Source organism: Chrysochloris asiatica, unplaced genomic scaffold, assembly GCF_000296735.1.
Source record: "Chrysochloris asiatica unplaced genomic scaffold, ChrAsi1.0 scaffold00055, whole genome shotgun sequence".
Classification (NCBI taxonomy): domain Eukaryota; kingdom Metazoa; phylum Chordata; class Mammalia; order Afrosoricida; family Chrysochloridae; genus Chrysochloris; species Chrysochloris asiatica.
Window position 1 is genome coordinate 1,952,660 of NW_006408573.1, and position 23,522 is coordinate 1,976,181.

At 37.1% G+C, this 23,522-nt stretch overlaps 1 protein-coding gene across 1 annotated transcript in view; it reads right to left on the minus strand.

Moving 5' to 3' along the window:
* Positions 1–23,522, minus strand: part of RPGRIP1L (RPGRIP1-like) — a 198,812-nt gene that overhangs the window by 123,379 nt on the left and 51,911 nt on the right. The window contains exons 7-9 of the mRNA XM_006863520.1: positions 7,538–7,643; positions 5,258–5,404; positions 3,942–4,015 (exon numbers count right to left, since the gene is read on the minus strand). Coding sequence (XP_006863582.1) covers positions 3,942–4,015; positions 5,258–5,404; positions 7,538–7,643 — 327 coding nt within the window. The remainder of the gene's footprint in view (positions 1–3,941; positions 4,016–5,257; positions 5,405–7,537; positions 7,644–23,522) is intronic.

A 23,522-nucleotide genomic window follows, 5' to 3' on the forward strand; every position in this document is an offset into this window, starting at 1 on the left:
TTAAATTATATTAAGAATTTTTCTATTTCTATTTGTTATTATGTATACTTGCTAGGTCTTGAATTTCAGTGATATTAAACATTTTGACACAGATTTACTTCCATACACCTCACAAAAAATTTAATATATAAATAGCATAATAAACTGTTTTTAATGTGAAAGAAAAAAAAACAACTTCAACATAAAATATTAAATTTAAAAAAAAACAAAAAAACCAACCTTGCAAAGTAAGATTTGTACTCTTATTTTCCAATATAGAAAGATAGTGTTTAAGTTGATAAAGTAAATATGAGTAAAATACATCTTTCTCAAAACTCCATTTAAGAATTATTCCCAGAGAAGCTTGATGTTTGTTTTCATTTTATTCCAAGAAGGTACGTTTAGTGAATTCTCAAAGTGGGAGGAAGTAGAAAATTGAGAAATAGTGGAGGAGTGGCACATATGTTCTTGGAGTAACGGCTCTAAATTATGTGAAACTACAAGCTGGCGGAAGATAAGTAGAAATTGAGAAAAACTCCTGACTGTCCCATCACTGTATGAATGTTTCCCTTTCACACGTATAATTTTCCAGTGTACTTAATTTAGAGAAGCAGTAAAACACAGGGGGAAATTCAAGTTTTGTAGTCAAAGCAATTGGACTCTAGTTCTATACTAAAGTTTTGGCAATGTGGTGTGACTCTATTCAAGTCTCTCAATTTTTCTGAGTATCAATTCCCTCATCTATAAAATATGGGGGTGAAATGGAGTGCTGTGTGATCTATATACTGACATTTTACTTTTTCAAACATGTAATTATTAAATACTACATGCCAATATAAATAGATACATTTTTCCGTAGCAAGCAAAATATAAAACAGGAGATACTAGTAATCAGCAATAAATACTTCTCATTAAAAACCAATCAGGATTGTTGGGGATGGGAGATGGAAAAAGCGTAAAATACTGGAGGCCCAAGGATCTGTAAAGGGGGCCTAAGACTAATCCCACATAAATATTTTTAGTTGGTCTACCTTTACTGGATGATCCAAAATATTCTCTTAGCTTGCATCTAAACTGGTAACTGGTAGCCCTATGAAAAGAACTAGGACCCAATCATTTTGCTCCACTGTACAAAGATGGTGAAACCTAGTAGGTAAGGTACAGACATGATATAACACACTGGAAGAATGTTTAGCATGAACGCAGGTGGCTTTTTACAACCCAAATAAGAACCTATCACACATTTTTTGGGTATATTCCGTTTAAATTAGAAAGTGAAAAAATACAAATAAAAGGTTAAAGGTGTATCTTTAGCTCAGATGATCCGTCTCTGGTAGCGTAGTGGTTACGAATCAGGTCAGCAGATGGAAACTACCAGGCATTTCATGGAAGAAAGATGAGGCTTTCTGCTCCCGTAAAGATTTACAGCCTCGGAAACCCTATATAGGGTTGCTATGAGTCAGAACCGACTCCACGGCACATCACCACCACCACCAAAGCCCTAGTGTGGAGCTGTGGGTTAATGCACTGTACTGTAAGGTCAGCGGTTCAAGCTCACCAGTCACTCATCGGAAATCCTATACAGGGTCACTATGGGTTGTAACCGATTCAATGACACTTAACAACAACAGTGTCTGACCAGTAGGATAAACTGTTGAATATTTACCATAACTAAAATCTACTTTCATGTAAACATGCATGACTTCAGGCAAAGACTTAAGCATCTTGATGTTATTGGCAAACAAAGTGGTATGGTTGTTTTAGTAATGATAGAATATTGCTCAGGCTAAAGAGCTGATCACAAATGCCTAAAAAAAAGAGCTTACTTTCAGTTATTACACACATGTACATGAGGGTAATCAAAAAGTATTGCTACTAGCCTTCCAGTTCATACATGCATGGGTTTATTTCAAACAAAACATGTTTATTATACATGTCCCTCTGATCAGTGGATGGCTGCACACAAGTTTTCTCAGTAATACACCAGTCTCGTTAGGCACCATTGAGTAGGGTCTGACTCAAAGCTACCCTATGCACAAAAGAATGAAACACTGCCTTGGTCCTGTGCCATCCTCATAATTGTTAAGCTTGCACCTACTGCTGCTACCACTATGCCACTCCATCTCAATGGGGTTCTTCCTCTTTTTCACTGACTCTCTACTTTACTAAGCATGATGTCCTTCTCTAGGGACTGGTCCCTCCTGATAATGCAGCCAAAGTATGGGAGATGAAGTCTCACCATCCTGGCTTTTAAGGAGCATTCAAATCTCACAGATTTGTTTCTTCTTGGCAGTGTATGATACTTTCGATATTCTTCTCAAATACCAAAATTTAACACATCAGTTCTTCTACGGTTTTCCTTATTCACTGTCCAACTTTCACAAGCTTATGAGGTGACAGATAATACATAATGCCATGCCTTGTGTCAGGAGTATCTTGACCCTCAGATTGATATTCTTGCTCTTGTGCAGCAGATTTGCCTAATGCAATGTATATTTGACTTCTTGACTGGTGCTTCCATGAGTGTTGACTATGGAGCTAAGACTTGTCTTAGTCTCGTTAAAAAACCCTAAATCCACTGCCATTATGCTGATTCAGACTCATAGAGACCTTATAGGACAGAGTAGAACTGTTCCTTAGAGTTTCTAAGGCTGTAAATCGTATGTGAGCAGACAGCCTCATCTTTCTCCTGCAGAGCGGGTGATGGATATGAACAGCTGACCTTTTGGTTAGCAGCTCAACACTTATCCCACAGCACCACCAGTTCTCCTTAAAACAACATTAAAAACATTCATTATACAACAGTCAGTTCTAAGAAATGATCTTTCTATCAGTTTTTTAAACAGGGTTGAAGCTAATGAAAACAATTTTATAGAAGGAACTGTAATCAGGATGACTACTGGATTTATCAATATAATCCAGAAAGCAAGAGCCAATCAAAACAGTGGTTTTCCAAAGGATCTGCTGGGCCACTTATATTCCAGGCAGAGAGATCAACTCAGAAGGTTATGTTGTTGTTGTTAAGGGCTGTCAAGTCAGTTTCTCCTCATATCGACCCTGTCCAGAGTTTCCAAGGAGCAACTGGTGGGTTTGAATTGCTGACCTTGTGGTTCGCAATCTAGTGCAGATCCTACAGCACCACACCAGGAGTCTAGAAGGTTACAGCATCTGTTTTTAAATATTTCCAAGGAACAATTTTGATAGATCACAGGGTGATCATGGGGGCTTACTATGAATAAGTTTTAGAGAATGGAAAACAATTTTGATGAGAAAAAAACCAAGAAAGTTGCACTGAGGAATTTTTTTCAATCATGATACAATGCACCTGCTCATTCTTCAAGGGTAGTCCTATGAGAACTTTCTTGGGAAACCTTACCCTATCTACCCTACAGCCTTGATTTTGACACTTCAGATTTCGTTTTGTCACCAAAACTTCTAAAACATTTTAAAAGAACATGATTTGAGTTCCTTGAGGATGCCCAAACTCCCATTTTGATGTGGTGTAAATTGAAGAGCACGAAATTCTTCAGGGAAGGATTGCTGTTGTTAGGTGCCATTGAGTTCTAAATCATAGCGACTCTGTGCACAATACAACGCAACACTGCCCAGTCCTGCACCATCCTCACAACTGGTTGTTATGCTTGGGCCTGCTACTTCTGCTTAAGGAAGGGTTAGAGAGATGGAAACACCCATATCAGAAGAATAGAGATCTAGATGGAGGAGACGTTGAGAAACAGTGCCTTCCCCTTTGACACTGTTAGTTAATAAAGGGTTCTATGATTTTGTAGCAATACTTTTCGACTTACCCTCCTGTGTATGTGTGTATGTGTATATATTTCTTCCTGTTTGTAGCTGCTGCTAAGATATTTCTGTTTATCAACATGAGAAAGTCAGACATTAAATGCTTTGATATAACAGAACTCACACAACAGAATGAAAGAACACATGAGACAATGTTTTACCTGTTGCAGAGTTTATCATAATTTTCCTTTAGAAGTTCCCGTTCCTTTTCTAAATCATTAATTCTATCCTGAAGCTAAAACGAAGACAAAATTACATGTTAGGTGATTATTATAGAAATCACATGGGTGTAAAAAAATAGGAGAGGAGGCTAACATGTTTTAATTTTGATCCCTGCATTTTTGTTGTTAAGTAGGTCACTTATATTGTCTGTATTTAATTCAGTATTGATTTTTCCAAGTTGTTAAATAAACATGAAATTAATATTCCTGTTTTAATTTAGCAGAAACGTATGTACTACATTATGATAACATGTGTCAGAACTCAAAGACTGTATTAAACGTTTGCTGTGAAGTCCGTGGAAACACTGTATTTTTTACTCCTCCCACACACATGAATTCCCTCATTATATTCATTCCACATTAATTTCTAATTGGACCATGAATAATTAGAAGGATTAACTATTTGGGGGTTGTTGGTACAAACAAATTGCTTCAGTCACTATTTACTCTGAAGATACTTGTTAGCTAGGAATTTACAAATAGCCAACAGCAAACTTGATATATAAAGAAAAATATAAATAAAATTATATACCTTTTAGAAATATTATTAGAAATAAACTTAGGATAATAAGTGTATCTTATAACCAAAATATAGATGACTGACTATACTCCAGAACTGAAGTTTTGTTCCCAAGTAGTGTAGTTAAAACCTTTCCCCAGGGACCATAATATTTTGAAAATTAATCTCCATCTCAAATTTTTCTTCTGGTAAAAGTAAGAGGCATGAAAGTAAAGTAAAAGATTCTCCCAAGATCATAACAGAATATATTTGTACAGACTACAGTGAAAGTTGGTGCTTGCAGGGAATTATGAGCAGTTAGTAAATAGGAAGATGAGTTTCAAACAAGTTCTTAGAAAAAAAAAATTCTAGACAATTCCCCCAAATTGCTGATGTTGTATAACATAATATCCTTCTCCTCAGTAATAGATATATTCCTGTAATTGTGTTTTAGTATCTCAAATGACTGCTATAGTTGACAAAGCCGACTTCCATAGATAATCTGCATCCGTTTCAGAATTTATGTTTTCTTTTTATTCAAGGGTCCTTCACCTCTCAGATAAAGAGGGACTCTCAAGACATTAGCAAGTATTTTAAAGCACTGATTTGCCAGGCATGCACTATAATAATAGTTAAATTTTACCGTGAGAAATACTCCATAGATGTAGATAATTTTTAAATACATATATTTTCTTTTTACAAATCAGTCACAGAGCTGTTTTGATGCAACAAACACCTAAAGTCTTTGGGAGCTTACCTCTTCTATTCTTTTTTCAGAGAATGTGATGGAATGCAATTGTTTCTCCAGATTGCAGCATTTTAAACGCTGTTCTTTAAGCTGCATATTTAGCTCGTCTCCATTTGCCATCAAGGCATCATGGCTGATCCTGAGAGTTCTTTGCTTCTATTAAAAAAAAAAAAGAGAGAGAATCTTTTAAAATCATCTTTGGATTATGCTTTAAACAAACAATTACAATTATAAAAGTATGGTTACTAAATTATACAATTTATTCCGCACATTACAGATGATGTATGTAAACTACTTGTGTCTAAGAGACACTCTTGACGTACATGTAACAGGAGGAAGCAAATACAGGGCTACCTTAGCAGAGCCCACATAATACAAAACATTTTTGGCAATACTTTACTCCCAGTTCTGACTTGTTGATAGTGACCAGTTGGTAAACTAGTTTCAGCAAATAATTTTTTTTCCTTTTTGCTGTGGTCACAGTGGCTAGACATGCTGTCTAAAAATGCTGTTGCATGGGTCAAAAATAAATGCTGACTACAGATACTCAAACAGAGAATTTGCCACCATATCATATAAATAGCCTTGAATGGTTAGCTTTTAATTTTGATACAATTAAGTTTTTCAATTTAGTAAAATAGTTAAACTTTTAACTTTCAAAATGGGCTATTTATGACAATGCTCTGAATTCAGTTTTATATGCTTAAAAAGTACTTGCTTGTTTTGCAAATTCTTAGAAGTTTATTACAGTAAATTAGTTTCACAATAACTATATGGCCTATACCATGTAATGCTTCATGGGCAAAATAAAGTAACAAGCTCTTGTTCACTCATTTGAAAGAATGATGGCTTTTGAGCTACTTTTGGCCAATTTTCTCTAATCTTTGTATTGCTATAGACACTAATCTTTAATCAGCTCTCTCTAGGCTTCTGAACTCACTGAGACTGTTGGCCTGACCTTCTCAAATGTCTACCCTATGTTAATTCCCAAAAGAGGTACCTGGCCTACAGGAGACACTTGTCAATAGTATTTAAACAAATTCCTAGGATCATTGTTAAATGCAAATTTAAAAGTTAAAGTGATAAGAGACAGTAAAACCATTTTTGTGGGATTTCTAAATTCCTTGTTTTAGACATGGCTTTCAAATATATGCATTAAAAAAAATTCCCTCTTTTATCTATCTTGGTTGTTGTTGTTGTTAAGTGCTGCTGAGTTGGCTCCAACCTGTACAAGGTTTCTGAGGAGCGACTGGTGGACTGAACACGAATCTTGCAGTTCAAACTGACCTTGCAGTCCAGTGATTATTCTACAGCACCACACCAGGACTCCTCTATCTATCTGTAGATGGTGTTATAATTTCAATCTCTCTAGTTACTCTAACTCTTCTACAAACTCTCACATTTATATGGAAGGTAGTTATTACTTTGTATTTAAAGAGGTTCCTGCAGATGACAATTCTATTCAGAGTAGGCTTTCAAATATTTAACTAATTTGTAAGTTTTAGTCTTTGGATGACCCTATACTTTGCATCAATTTACTGTTTTCCTTGTCTCAGTACTTCAAAGACACTTCTGCTTAATGTGAATTTTACTCATCTGGAATGTTTTGGAGTTCATTATTTCCAGAACCCGTGTTAATTATGCAGTGCCAATAGATAGGAGGAGTCTTCTGAAGGCACATTCTGGTGGGGTATCGTCCTTGTTAAAATAACCATGGGGTAGAAAAGTTTTAAATATTGCCAACATGAATTGCTCGTGCTTAAATAAATACACCAATAGTTGACATTATGGATATTCAAATATTTCCTGACAGTGGTAGAGACCGATACACACACAACAACACAATAACAAAAAAGGCCCTCCCCAAAGAAAACAGTAACAGAACAGGGTTACTGAGCTATCCACAACTTTGTCTACCTTAGAGACTTTACAAATGGTTAGAATGGAAGAAACATGCATATATAGCCACCAAACTCTCACGACTATGTGCAGAGCATGAATTCAGATAAAAGGAGTTACAAATAGACTTTCTTGGCATGAGAGAATTCATGATAAATGTATTCATTATTTTACAATGAAACAAATAATAATAAACATCCAAGAAATTGCTGTTTATTAAATTATAAATTAAAAAATATTATAAAGTCAAATTACATAAACTCAATAATAACAATTAGAAAATTACGTTTTAGTGTTATGACAATTCTACTTTTTAAAAACAGACAACTTATATGCTGGTTTTGAATTTTGTGTATGTATGTATCATAATGAAATAACTGACCACAGTACCTCTTGAAGCTGAATAAATTTTCCTTCCATTACTGAAAGAGCGTTACTTTTCTCCACTAGTTGTTTATGAAGCTTAATCATTTCTACATTGTCCCGAATGTTTGACCTTCAAAATTTATTACAGAGAGAGGAAAAAATTCAAGTTATGAAAAACAAAGATGGAATCACAAGTTTTCACTTCATGTTAACTAGAAAACATTTGCATTCTTGCCCATCAGTTGCTGAGCTTATTACACACTGAGCACAGATTTATTATTTAAAATCAGTCAAGAATCAGTTTTGAATTTTCAAAAATTCACAGATTTTCAGTTTGAAGAGATCCCCCAAACTGATAATTGTGTTACCTCTATAATGGCTGACAATACGGATGGAAAATCATTTAATGGTGTCCAGAGAGACATATCGGCCTTTAGCACAGCGAGGGCTCCACTACCAAACGTGAGGGTTCTTCACTGAGCACAGCCGTACTACTTCTCCCTCATGGAAACTATGCCATGCAGCCACTCATCTTCCCACCACTTTCTCAAAGCAGATGGTACCCTAAGATTACCATTTATTGGAGTTTCCTCTTCGAGTTTAAACTTTTCAAAATATTCCCCCTCGCCCCCTCCAAAAAAGTGACTTAGCATTTTACTAATAATGCCCAGTGCTGGCATTTAAATATGTTGCAGATGTGCCTTTAGCTGTAAGAGATCATTTGACATCCACAGGGTATATAGAAACCCTATATGCTGCAATACTATTTTGTATTTTTCCTACTGAGATTAAAGCAAATGTAGAATTTAACAGGAAGATCTTGTTAAAGGTTAATCATATATCTAAACGAATACTTTTTTTTTTTTTTTCATTTTTCAAAGCACACATTTATTTCCCTGACAGAGACAGGTTCCCTAACATGTTTTTCATTTAAAAAAATATATGAAAAGTTACAAAGCTTGGTTTTAGACCTAATTTTTAAGAAAAATGGTGCTAAAATTTTAAATTCAGAGATTTCCTTATTTAAAGTAAGTGATCTTACTTCCAAACTTACCTAGCGTACACATACTGGGAAAATTGTCACCATGTCCTATCGGAGCCAGAAAATGGACTACAAAGCCCACACATCTGTATGCCAGCTGAGGACTTGAAATACTTGATTTCCTCTTTGATATTTGAAAGTTCATTGTATTTTGGCATTGGACAGCTAGCTGTCCTCACACAGAACCTGGATCTTGTCCAGTATCTCCTACTTGTTTATCTTCTGTGTGAAGACAACTAACAGAGTCTTAGTACAATGTTACAATAATTCTGTGCTTAAAACATGTTATCTAGTAGTTCTGAGCATATCGTCAACAGTACACTTAATATTATTCCTTTCAGTATTAACTTTGCTTACTAAAAAAACTAACATGAATAGAGACATATATTTTAAATAAAGTCTAAGGAAAATATTCAGTTATTTTTTTCATACTTAGAAGCAAAATATAATTTAACTGTTTTTCCCAGAATACTCAGCTGAACCAATCAATAGTAAGTGACACTGATTGATGTGGAAGGAAAGCATATGATTTAAATAATTTCAAATCTTTTATTCTATCTTCAATCGTCCCTGGTATTTTATTTTTCTTGCTTTCAGAAATGTTAATACTTCCATGAAGATTCGGATATATTTGAATAATAGCTTTTACTTAATAATAGTAACAAAGAACTAAGGCCCAATAACCTATTCAGTGACATAGGGTCACAGAAATGAAACAGACAGATATGAATACTGATTTTCTTTGTAAGGTAAAGGCCAGTTGGTATATTTTTAAAACTTTCAGTGGCCTACATGGTAAAGCATCTGCTTTCATGAATATTTTCCAAAACTTCTTGGAGATTAAAATGATAAAAATATTAACAAGTAGCAGTGTAATATACTAGTATTGGCCTGACCCAAGCCATGGTATTTTCAGTTACCTCATATGCACATGAAAGTTGGAGAATGAGAAAAAAAGACTGGAGAAGAATTGATGCATTTGAGTTATGGTGCTGGAGAAGAATACTAAAGGTACCATATAATACAAAAAGTACCAAAAGGACTGCCAGAAGAACAAACAAATCTACGTTGGAAGACATATAGCCAAAATGCTCCTTAGAAGCCAGGATGGCAAAACTTCTCTCATACTTTGAAGATGTTATCAGGAGGAACCAGTCCCTGTTGAAGGACATCATGCTTAGCAAAGTGGACTTCGAGATGGACTGACACAGTGGCAGCAGCAATGCGCTCAAGGGTAGGTAACGGCAATTGTGAGGATGATGCTGGACCAGGCAATGTTTCATTCTGTTGTGCAGAGGGTTGCTATGAGTCAGAGTCGACTCAACAATACTTAATAACAACATTTCCCCCAAAGTGGCATAGCTGCAACATCAATAATACTTGTTGTTGGTAAGTGTTGTCAAGTCAGTTCTGACTCATAGTGAACCTACATAGGGTTTCTGAGGAGCAGCTGATGGGTTTGAACTGCTAACCTTGTGGTTCACAGTCCAGTGCTGATCCTACAACACCACACTTCGAAAGCAACAGTTCCAATACGGTTGTAAATAACAAGTCACACTACATTAGTGTTGTTTTTGTAACTGCTGTCAAGTTGGTTCCAACTCATAATGATCCTGTAGAGGGTTTCTGAGGAGTGGCTGCTGGGCTTGAACTGCCAACCTTACAGTTAGAAGTCCAGTGCTTACCCTACAGTGGTATATCCATTCTGGGTTAACGCAAAACATGCATACCTTTAATAATTAATGTTGTTAAGAATATAGACAAATGTACAGCAAACCATATACCAGTACAACAGGTCACTATGAGTTGTAACTGACTCAATGAAACCTAACAATATCTACCCTCTGTAATTCCAGAAAGTTTAGAGTAATGAGTATTCGAAATTCTATTCTGCATTTTCTTTCTACTGATCAGGATTCATCTCTGGAACTTATCAAAGAGTAACGGTAGCCAGGTAATCACTATCCTGTTTTGGATGATCAACAAAGAGAGGCAGTTGTTCATGTAGGCAAATTGAGCCACATATTCCGTATTCTCCTCCTATTTCTGACTCTCCTTCCTCTGTCAAAACATTCAGAAATGGTAGCCTGTCACCACTCAGTTCTTCTGGTCTAATGACAACTGGACCAACAAAAAGAGAAAGCAAATTTGGCCACTCATTCCATATTCACCTCCTATTCCCAACTCTGCTTCCTCTGTTGATCCAGGTGAATAGAGAACAACTATTGTAGCTTGGATGGCCACTTGCTAGTTTTTAAGGTCCCAGGCACTATACAACTAGGAGGCAGAACAGAAGCACTAACCAGGTTCTTTAGCCAATTAACTGGCATGTCTCACGAAACCATGATCTTAAAGCTCCAAACAAAGGAATCAAATCTCATGAGGTGTTTGGTTTGGTTATACAAAAGCAGCCTCAGCATTGGCATTTTTTGGTGTGCACCGTTGTAAACACATACAACTTTTGCCTATTAAACTTTTTATAAGTGTAACAACTTACTGACAGTAATGACAATAACTGGCTGCCTTATAATCAGCATCAGTTTTACTTTAGTTAACCTTCCTTATCCCCTTCCTATCTACCCCCAACCCTCATTTGTTGTTGTTGTTGTTGAGTGCCTTCCAGTCGGTTCCGACCCATAGCGACCCTGTACAGGGTTTCCGAGGGTGTAAATCCTTACGGGAGTAGAAAGCCTCATCTTTCTCCCACGTAACAGCTGGTAGTTTCGAACTGCTGACCTTAAGGTTCGCAGCCCGATTCGTAACCACTACGCTACCAGAGCTCCTTATAACCACTAATAAATGTTGGGACTCTATACAATTGCCTTTTCTTATCTTTTTATGTAAATTAGGTTTATACTCACATACTTTCGTGATTGGCTTATTTCACTTAGCTTGTCTTCAAGCTCCATCCATACTGCATGTATCAAGACTTTACTTCTTCTACAGGCTAAGTAGTATTCCATTGTATGTATGTATCACATTGTGTTTATCCATTCATTTGCTGATGGGGATTTTGGTTAGTTCCACCTTTTAGCTATGAATAGTGCTACAATGAACACTGGTAACAAGTCTCTAGTTTAGTTTCTGCTTTTAAGTCTTTTGGGAATATACCTAGTAGTAGAATTGCTGGGTAGTTCTATTTTCAGTTTTTGGAGGAAACACCCCATTGTTTTCCACAATGGCTGAACCACTTTGCATTTTCACCAGTAATGGTAAGTGTTCCAATTTCCCCACCTTCTCAGCAACAGGTGCTATTTTATTTTAATCTTAATCCTCATGGGAATAAAATGCTATCTCATTGTAGTTTTGATTTGCATGTCTGCTGGCTAATGACACTTGACTGTCTTTTCATATGCCTGATGGCTATTTGCATGTAACTTTTAGTAAAATGTGTATTCATTTTATGATTGGTTTGTTTGTCTTTCTGTTGTCAAAGTTTTACATATATTTTGGTTATTAGATTCTCATTGGATATATGGTTTCTGAAGATAGTCTCCCATTTGGTAGCTTGTCTTTTAATTTTTTAAGTAAAGTCTTTTGATGAACAAAATTTAAAAATTTTTTATGAGGTCTCATTTATTTGTCTTTTACTGTTTGTACTTTTGTTATTATAATCAGATACTCCATTGTTAAAAGCTAGGCCTGACAAGTTGTTCCTGCTTGTCCTTGTAAGAATTTCATGGTTTTCCTTTGCTCCTTTAGGTCTTTAATACATTTTAAATTACTATTTGTGTATGGTGTGAGGTATGGTTCTTGTCACTTATCCATATGTGGAAATCCAATTTTCCAAGTATCATTTACTGAACAGTGTCTTCTTTCCCCATCAAGAAACTTAGTAACTTTGTCAGAAATCAATTGACCAGATGTGTGTTGTTCAATAACACCTTTCTAAAGTGTCTGTTTTCCACAGCAGAAAGAAGAAGCTGTCTGTTCCCATACTGATATAGAGGCTCCAAAATCCTAAGGAGCAGTTCTACTTTGTCCTTTAGAGTCGGTATGAGTCACCATCAACTCGATGGCAGTGGGTTTCGTCTTTAAGTGTCCGTTTTAGGGACTTTACACTGGACTGCTTACCAACTGCAAGGTTGGTGGTTCAAACCTGCCAGTCACGCCTTGGTAACCCTATACAGGGTTGCTCTGAGTTGGAACTGACTTGACAACACTTAACAACATGCAATTTTTTATACAGAACTATTATGGCTGCATATTTTTGGAGGACAACAATTAGAAAGATGACTTTCTGTTAATCATAAAGTACTGAATTAATGCTATAAGGTAAATAAAAGTTAAAAGAAGCATTGTGATGAATGTGGTCTGGTCTTAGGAAGATGCACAATGCAAACCAACTCAAATTGACAATTAATGCAATAATTTTACATAGAGAAAATATGGTAAAAGAGTAAGGATGGAATTGAGGAAAAAATGGTAAGGATTATGACACGGATGGTGGAGAGAAGAGTGAGCTGCAGTCATTGCTAAGTGGCGGGTTGTAGATATCCACACGTGTGGAGGCAGGCCTCAGGTTGCTTTCAAGAACAGATGCCGGGTTAGTTGTCTGAGCACTGTGAGGTGAAGTGGCTGCCATCTAAGGTTCTCTTGCCCGCTCCACAGCAGTAAGACAAGATCATCACGTCTTCAGGATGATGGCATGTTAACAGAAAGAACAATGGCTGCACAGTGCTCAGATAAGCTCTGACAGCCCTGCACCAGTTCATACATGTGGCATGACATATGGTGAAATGACTTGCAAACATACATTAAGCACGCTAATTAAGTGCGTTGCAAAAATACATTTCTCAAAAATTTCAACAAGGATTTTGAAAATACCAGGAACAATTAAGTTGGAAAATACAGTGTCTTTCCTCTCTGTCTTTTTAAAAAGAAAACACATATATGATTTAGAATTATGAGCAAATCTTCTAAAACTCCGAGAAGAGTTAGCCCATCCCTAGATTAAAAACAAACTGAAATAAATTAGATTTCATGTTGAAAAAAGTAATCCAGCTCAACAACTTGTGTGCCAAGTTCCTCTTATATAATTTGAAACAGTCAAGTAATAAACCCGAAAAAAGGAATTTCTACGGGAAGCCTTGACAAACTCTTGACTCCAGCTTTGCTACTGGTATGCTAATCAATTCAGAAACCGAACACCTCAGGTTCCCTTCTCAGGTACACTGCAGAAGGGAAAACTTTCAGTGGAGCTATATGTTATGTATAGTCTGATATGAAAGCTTATGATGCTCCAGTGAACATCTCATATACTTTATTCACCAGGAGTACAGCCCCTCCTGACTTTTCAATCTTAGCTACAAACAAGATGATGACTGTTATCAAACCTCTTGATTTTTCAGAGTAAGCTATTATAAAATAGTATTTTACACCATTTAGTAGAGAAAGCAGGAGTCCTGATGGCTTAGTGGGTTAAGCATTGGCTTGCTAATCACGCGGTCAGCAAATGGAATGCACCAGGTGCTCAGTGGGGAGAAAAAGGAGGCTTTCTGCTCCTATAAAGATTTACAGCCTCGGAAACAGGGTCACCATGAGTCGGAACTGACTGCACAGCACACAGCCAGCCAGCCGGAGAGAAGGAGATGCCCTAGTGGAACAGTGCTTAAGCACTTGGCTGTTTGTCAAAAGATCAGCAGTTTGACCCCAACAGCCGCTCAGCGGAAGAAAGATTGTGTCCATACAAATGATAACCTTGGAAACTCCCAGGGGCAGGTCTACTCTGTCCTTTAGGGGTGTTAATGAGGTAGAACTGACTTGCCCGCTATTAGGATCCTGGGAAGCAGCTAGGTCAAATATTTGTAAGAATGCAGAGGCTCTTCATAAGTAATAGTTTTAGGCAAATTAAATTTGAGGGATAAGCTTAACAATCTTATGGTTAAAAAAACTTTGTTTTCCAACAGTGGCAGTCAATCTGTATATGCTACTGAAAGAACTGTAGGTCATTTATAGGGTTACAGAACGCTGCTTGTCAACTGAATGGAATAAACTTCACCCAAGTAGCTGAGGAAAACCTATGTGGAAGATTTTTTTGATTTTGCTCAAAACTGCTACTTGAGTTCATAAGTAAAAAGACTGTTCTCTGATTGCAGGAGCTCTGGTAGAATTGGGCTGGGAACCGCAAGGTCAGCAGTTCAAAACTACCAGCTGCTCTGCGGGAGAAAGATGAGGCTTTCTGCTCCCGTAAAGAATTACAGCCTCGGAAACCCTGTGCAGGGTCACTATGAGTCGGAACCGACTTCATGGCACATAACCACCACCACCCTCCAAAGGGGGGAAAAAAAAAATCGTACATGTTTATTTGCTTCTAGATCATCATTTTCCTGTGGTGTTGGGTCACAACAAAAATCAGAACACATTATGTTTTAAACTGACTGCTTGACTACTAGCTGAAGGGTTGGTAGTTAAAACTGTCCCAGAAGCACCTCAGAAGACAGGTGTAGTGATCAGCTTTCAGAAGGTCACCACAACCTTGACCACCCTATAGAGCAGTTCCATTCTGACACATGTGGCGTGATCATGAGTTGGAATCGATTTGATGGAAGTAAACACCAACACCACCCACAAGGAATGGAGGGGATAGCTAAGCTAGGCTCTGTACATGCATCTAATCCCTCCCAGATACAAATGTAGGAAGCACTGTCAAGGAGATGGGTCAGGAAGAACCAAATCCTGGCTTACTTTCTTAAAGGTATTATTTTTGGATGAAGCAAGAATAAAGTTTTGTGAATTCTAATTAGAGATATATAGTCGTAGTAATCTGGAGATTGTATTCAATATCCTACAAAGCATAGTAGAAAATGGAGTCCTGGTGTGATGCTGCAGGATAAGCACACGACTACTAACTGCAAGGCTGGTTCAAACCCACCAGTCACTCCTAGGAAACCCTAACACAAGGTCGCTATGAGTTGGAACTAACTAGGTGGGACTTAACACCAACAACACTGGGCAATGCAGAATTAACTGTAATTAAGTCACAAAAGTGAACTAGAAGTTTTGTTTTGTTTTTATTTCTTTTGAGTTATACCAATTCAGTGTAATGTTGTTAAGTGCTATCAAGTCGGTCCCACCTCATAGTGACCGTGTATAGAGTTTCTGAGGGCTTCAGGATTTGATCCACTACCTTTTGGTTAGCAGTCCAGTGCTTATCACACAGCACCAAAGCAGGACTTCATTCAGTGTACTGGTGGTGGGGTGAGGGTTGAGTCTGTTTTGACTCATAGTGACCCTGTATAGGGTTTCTGAGGCTATAAATCTTCATGGGAACAGAAAGTCTCATCTTTCTTTTGCAAAGCAACTAGTAGACTTGAACTGCTGACCTTGCAGTTGGCAACCCAGCTTGTGATCCACTATGCTACCAAGGATGCTAGCATGGGTTATTTCACAGTTATCAAAAGCAATGATTGGTAAATTTGGATGAATACTAAAAAAATAAACTGATTAATATGTACCACTGATTTTCAAGGTAGACGGAATCTTTCAAAAGCATATTTACAGGGAAAAAAGTGGATGCTGCTTAAAAGGTACTGAATCACTTATCCATTACAGTGTCCTTGTCTCCTAGGTGAAGTAGTTAACTGAGGCTAACTGGAGTAAAGAATTTGGTCAGAGTCCTAAAATGATGGAGTTAGCAATCATATCAGTTCTGACAAAGAGATGAATTCTTCAAACTGTTCTAAGTTGTTTTGTTCCTCTAAGATGTTCCTCAAAAAGGTAGCTCCAACTGAAGGGACCCTGTGTACAAATGAATGAAACCCTACTCAGTCTGGCACCGTCTTCACTAAGGTTCCCATGCGTGAGCTAATCGTTGTAGCAACTACGCCAATCAGTCGCTTTGAGGATAGTCCTTTTTGATCTCTACTTTGACAAGCATGGTGCTCTGTTTCAAGGACTGGTCACGCCAGATAACATACCTAAACTACACGAGATTAAGTTTCATAACTCTTGCTTCCAAGGAACATTCAGGCTGCACTTCTTCCAAGACATTTGTTTGTTCTGATAGTCCACACAGTGCATTCAATATTCTCTGCCAACGCTGTAATTCAAATGTATCCATTCTTCTTCTGTCTTCCTTACTCACTGTCCAGCTTACACAAGTATATGAGGAAATTGAAAATAAGGCATTTTCAGTTGCCATATATACTAGTGTAAGCCGGACAATGGCTTGGGTCAGGTCACCTTAGGCCTCATCTTAAATTTTTTAGCTTTTTAACATGTTAAAGAAGTCTCTTCACAGTATATTTGCTCAATGCAATGTGTACTGCTTCCATGAGTGTTGGTTGATTGTGGATCCAACTAAAATGAAATCCTTGACAACTTCAGCATGTTCTCTGTATATCATAAAGTTGGTTATTGGTCCAGTTGTGAGGACTTTTGTTTTCCTTATGTTGAAGTGTACTCCACATTGAAGGCTATAGTCTTTTATCTACAAAAGTAAGTGATTCAAGTCATCTTCTCTTTCAGCAAGCAAGGCTGCATTACCTGCATATTGCAGGTAGTTAATGAGTCTTCCTTCAGGAGGGATGCCATGTTCTTCATGTAGTTCAGCTTCTCAGATTATTTGCTCAGCATACAGACTGAAGAATTATGTTGAAAGAATACAACCCTAACACACACCTTTCCTGCTTTGATTCTCCTTGTTCTGTTAGAATGACTGCTTCTTGGTCTATGGACAGGTTCCTTATGAGCACAATTAAGTGTTTTGGAAAACCCAGTCTTTGCAATGTTATCCATAGTTTGTCATGATCCACACAGAAAGCCTTTGCAAAGTCAACAAAGTACAAGCATCTTTCTAGTATTCTCTGCTTTCAGCTAAGGTCCATCTGACATCCTCTTCTGAATTTTTGGCAGTTCCCTGCTGTAAATGTAGCTATCTTCCCAATTTCTTGGCATAGATGAATGAGTGCCTGTAGCACTGCATACATTTGTTAAAACATCTTAATTGATATTTTGTCAATTCCTGGAGACTTATTTTTCACCAATGCCTTCAGTATTGCTTTGACTTATCCCTTCAGTGCCACTGGGTCTTGATTACATGCTATAGCTTGAAATATGTGAGTGCCAACCAATTCTTTTTGGCACAGTGACTCTGTGCATTCCACCTTCTTTGATACGACTCTCCTGTAGCAATCACATTTCTGCCCATAGAATCTTTCCATTTTGCATCCCGAGGGTTGAATTTTTTTCATCAGTTCTTTCAGCTGGAGAAATGTCTCATGTGTAGTTCTATGTTGGCTTTCTAATCCAGGTCTTCACACTTTTAGTTATAATACTTTAGTCTTCTCAAGCAACCTTGTGAAATCTTTTGATCAGGTCCTTTACATCATAATTTCTTCTATTCACCTTTGCCACTGTACATTCAAAAGCAAACTTCAGAGTCTCTTCTGATGTTCATTTTGGTCTTTCCTTTCCTGTCCTTTTAATGAACATTTGTTTTCTTCATATACATTGTCTTTGATGTCATCTCACAACTTGTCTGGTATATGGTCATTAGTGTTAACTACACCATGTCCATTTTGGAGATGGTCTTTAAATTCAGGGGGATGACATTCTCAGGGTCATACTTTGGCTTTCGTGAAATTTAAAAATATTCTTCACCTGACTAATATACTGATTACTCTCAACTATGACAACTATGTAGTTTACAGAAAGTGCTGGGACAATATATCAAATGGCTATCACAAAGAAATCCTAGACAATAATTTTCAAAAATGGCTAAAATACATGATATGAGTCTGATACATATTACCTTTCTATCAAAAAACCGTATGTGCCTTCTGAGTCAGGGGGCTGGTCAATTAGATAAATCCAAATTGAGAGCCATTTTGCAAACAACTGTCAAGACTAGAGACTCCTTTAAAATAAAGACAACTTATAAGACATGACAAGTAAATGTAAAGCCTGATGTTTGATCTTAGATCATAAAACAAAAACACAACTTTTTTTTTTTTTTAAAGAAAAAGTAGAGCTACAAATGACATTATTGAGTACACTGGGGATATATAAGTATGGACTATGTATTAGATGGAGTCTTGGTGTGGCGCTGTGGGTTAAGCGATAGACTGCAAAGTCAGCAGTTCAAGCTCACCAGTTGCTCCCTGGAAACCCTATATAGGGTCACTATGGGTCAGAACTGACTTGATGGCACTTAACAACAATGATGCATTAAGATATTCTACTGTACCGCTGCTGTTGTTATGTATGCGGGTTTGGACTTATAGCAACCCCACATAGAGTTTCCAAGGCTGCACATGTTTGTTTGCAGGAGCAGAAAGCCTAACCTTTCTCTCGCAGAGCAGCTGGTGAGCTGTATCGTACAGAGTCATCATGCTCTGTACCACTGTTAAATGTTCTGAATGGGATAGTTGTATTGTGTTGGTTATGTGGTCTGATGTCTTTGGGATTAGAAGATAGAAGAATACAGAGAGTCAAGCATCAGGTGATAGTTTTTAAGAGCCGTTAAGTTGATTCTGACTCATGGTGACTCTATGCACAACAGAAACACTGACTGGTTCCCGTACCATCCTCACCACTCGTTTGAGACCATTGTTGCTGCCATCTTGTCCAATCCATCTCATTGAGAGTCTTCCTTTTTTTTCACTCTCTCTCCTTTACTAAACATCATGTTTCTCCTGATACCATGTCCCAAGGATGAGAGACAAAGTCTCATTATCCTTACTTCTAGGTACAATTGGCTATACTGCTGAGATAGATTTGTTTGTTCCTCTAGCAGTCCATGAAACTTGTAAAAGAAAATACCATGGCTTGGGTCAGGCACATCTTAGTCCTCAAACTTACATTTTTGTTCTTGAACACTTTAAAGAGGTCTTGTGCAGCAGACTTGCCTAATGCAATATGTTGTTTGATTTCTGGATTGCTGCTTGATGAGTACGGATTGTGGATCCAAGCAAATTGCAGTCTTTGACAACTTCAGTCTTTTCTCTGTTTATCACGATACTATTCATTAATTAGTCCAGTTGTGAGGATTTTTGTTTTCTTTACATTGATATGCAATTCATACTGAAAGCTGTAGTCTTTGATGTTCATCAGTAAGTATTTCAAGTCCTCTTTGCTTCTGGAAATCAAGGTTGTGTCATCTGCATATCTTGTTATTAATGAGTCTTCCTCCAATCCTGATGCCACTTTCTTCTTCATATATTCTAGCTTTTCAGAATACTTGCTCAGTATACAGATTGAATATGGATGGTGGAAGCATACAATCCTAGCACATACTTTTCCTGGTTCTAAACCATTCGGTATCCCCTTTTTCTGTTTGAATAATTACCTCTGCATAGGTTCCTCATGAGCACAATTAAGTGTTTTGGAATAACCATTCTTTGTAATGTTATCCATAGTTTCTTATGATCCACAGAGTCAAATGCTTTTGCATAATCAATAAGGCACAAGTAAACATCTTTCTCAGTTTCTCTGCTTTTAGCCAAGGTCCATCTGTTCTTGATCATGTGCTACCTCTTGAAATGGCTGAGCATCAACCAATTCTTTTTGGTACAGTGACTCTGTAAGTATACCTTCCATCTTCTTTTGATGTTTCCTGCATCATTCAATATTTCTCCCATAAAGTCCTTCAATATTGCAACCTGAGACTTGAATTCTGTTCTCAGTTCTTTCACCTTGGGAAATGCTGAGCATATTAATCCTTTCTGATTTCCTAACTTTAGGTCTCTGTACATTTCATTGCAATACTGTGCCTTCTTGAGCTGCCTTTTGAAATGTTCTGTTTTAGCTTTTTTACTTCATTTCTTCCATTTGCTTTTAAAAAATTATTTTGCTATTTATTTTTTGAACAAAATCATCAGCTTTACATTCAACAAATCACATTTGTTTCATCTCAATGATTGCATTCTCCTTCATGCAACTATAGCTATCCTGCTTCCTTCCCTGCAGCAGACATTGATGTTGTTCTAAAGGTTCCTATTTGCATTTTTAAAAAAAGCTTTTATTGTGAATTGAGTGATAGTTTACATGGGAAGACATTGGTTTTATGCTCATTGTTTCATTGCAATGAAAACAATCTCCTCCGTGCATCATCATTCAAAAGTGTTTGATTCCATTCCTCTGTGGTATTTTTTTTTGGATGGGGGAGAATGCACACAAAAACACTCAGGAATATATAGTAATTTAAACAATCATAGGGCATGTTCTGTAAGTCTGCCTCCTGGCTGCCAGCACTCAGTCTTTCTCCTTCTATGAGTCTAGAGCCCCCAGCTGTTCTCTCTCTCTGTGTCCTCATCTTTGCCGCCATCTCTGGTGGTGCAGTCTCTCTGCATAAGGTCCCACATTCTGCTCATGCTCTTCTCCCTTGATGGTTCTACGGTCTTCTGTTCTTGGACTGTAAGATTTAACTACTCTCCGTTTTTGTTACAAAACTTCTATCTTTACAGTTGTGACAGTCACAATTATTTATGGTAACAATTACTCACTACTGAGTCATAAGAATCTTATCCCCATCTCTTTTCACCAGATCGGTCTAGACAAGATGAAAACTATTCAGTGGGGACTTTACCTTTCCCCACACACTCTTAAACTAAACTCCCTATTGAAAACTTGTAAGCCAGTTACTTCCTGTCTTTATTGCCCCCTTATTTTTGGTAGCCAGTGTCTGAGTTGTCTATCCCTATCAACCCTGTATAGAGAGGGGACAGGATTGATAACTGATGTGAAGACTCCTTCCCTCTTATTTGGTATTTTGAGCTACTACATCCAAAAGTATAGGCCAAATTCATCAAATTGTAGCAATTTACACTTGTTTCCTTTATAAAAAATTATTATTTTGTTTCCATTTGCTTTTGCTCCTCTAGAGCAAATTTCAGAGACTCTTCTGAAATCCATTGTTTTTTTCTTTCTTCCCTGTCTTTGTAATGTCTTTTGCTTTATTTACAATGTTCTTGATATCATTCCATAACTCTTTTGGCTTTCAGCCATTAGTGTCTACTGCATCAAATCTGTTCTTGAGATGGTCTCTAAATTCAGATGGGAAATACTTAAGGTCATATTTTGGCTTTTGCAGAGCTGTTTTAGTTTTCTTTAGCTTCAGTCTGAACTTTCATAGGAGCAACTGATGGTCTCTTCTACATTCGACCCCTGGCCTTGTTTTGGCTTTTCTACCTTCAATTCCTACAGAAGAATCCTGGCATGACACTGTATGATAAGCAGTGGACTGCTAACCACAAGGTTGGCGGTTCAAACCTACCAGCTGCTCACTGAAAATCCCATACATGGGTGTTATGAGTTGGAAACGACTTGATGGCACTTAACAACATTCCCACAGAGGAGTACTGGTGTGATGCTGTTTGAATCCCAAGGCTGGTGGTTAAAACTCACTAGCTGCTCCTCAGAAACCCTATACAAGGTTGCCATGAGTCGGAATTAACTGGATGGTATTTAACAACATTCCCACAGATGTCGCCAATTTGATTCCTGTGTATTTCATCTGGTGAGGTCCACAAAAGCCGCCTATTATGTTGCTGAAGAAAGGTATTTGCTCTGAATAAGACGGTCTTGCAAAATTCTGCCATGTGATCTCCAGCATCATTTCCAGCACCAAGGCCATAGTTTCTGATCATTCCTCCTTGTTTCCAATTTTGGCATTCCAATCACCAGTAATTATCAATACATCGTGATTGCATGTCTGATCAATTTCAGACTGAATAAGTTGCTAGAATTCTTCAATTTCATCATCACTGAATCTTTAGTGACTAATCTTCCTTGTAGGCCTACGGATATTATTCTATCATGGGCAGTGTTGTACTTCAAGATAGATGGTACGATGTACAATGAGAGCTAGAAAGTAATTCTGTGATTAGAGGGAAAAGGAGGAACCACTGAAACCAAGAGTTCCTTATTCTGCACAGCTATAAAAGCTCTCTCTAGTAAAGGATTTGATGGTCTTCTGTCCTCCAAAGGGGAGAGGGCAAGTTAGACTGTGTGAAACATTTAGGGGTTAAATTTCTTCCACTGCAACATTAAATCACTTACATGATTTTTAATTAAGAATGTAAACACTAAGACATTTATTCAAGAGAAAGTTCAGTACAAACTAGTTACACATTTGGTGAGAATATAAGTATTTTTAGAGTTGAAAAAGTCAATAAAAGGTAAAATCACTCTGATTATAATGCCTATGTACATGTGTTCACTGGTTACTGCTTTGTGTTTAATTTAAGGCCTCCTTTTTAATAAGCAGAAAATGTGCATTTTTATATTGTTTAAATTTTTATATGGAATTTTGTTCAAAACAGCACAGACATTCAGGCTACTTGTAAATGATACAAGAATTTTTGCTAATGAGGCATTATGTAGAACATATGCAAAAATCACAACTCAGTCTTCCAAAATAGACCACAACAACAGGAAAAAACATGATTTTAATAAAAAAGAGCAGCACTGGGCTTTTACTTCAAAGCAATTAAGGGCTTTGGATAACCAAAAGTTTATGTCAAGCTGATGCCAAACCAAACTGGTCTATTAAACACATACTATGAAGGGTTTCTGCAATATTCTATGAAAAGGCACTTTGCCATAAATATCAAACACCGCCACTCTGAAGATTACAACAACGTTAGCTTCATGTTTGGAACAAGAAGTACAACATCCAGATCAGACTTCTAGAATTTCAAATTTGAAATAATGTATCCGTGAAAGAGATGTTTAAATATGTTTTCCATTTTGTGATTTTTCTCTACAGTAAATTATACCAAGTTTTATATTCTCCCCAACATTTTTTCAACAGTTTTCCATTAGTCTCAAGAAATTACTGTTACACATAAAATATTGAGCTATATGTAAACATTAAAAAAAAAAAAAAAGCCTTGAACTTACTTATTTTAAGTTACTTCTTTGGTTTTTCAACTGTATTTCAAGAAAAAATAGCCTACTCACTACAGGCATCTTTTCTTCTGAGCAAATAATATATAAATTTTCAATAAGATCTTTCTGTGCCTT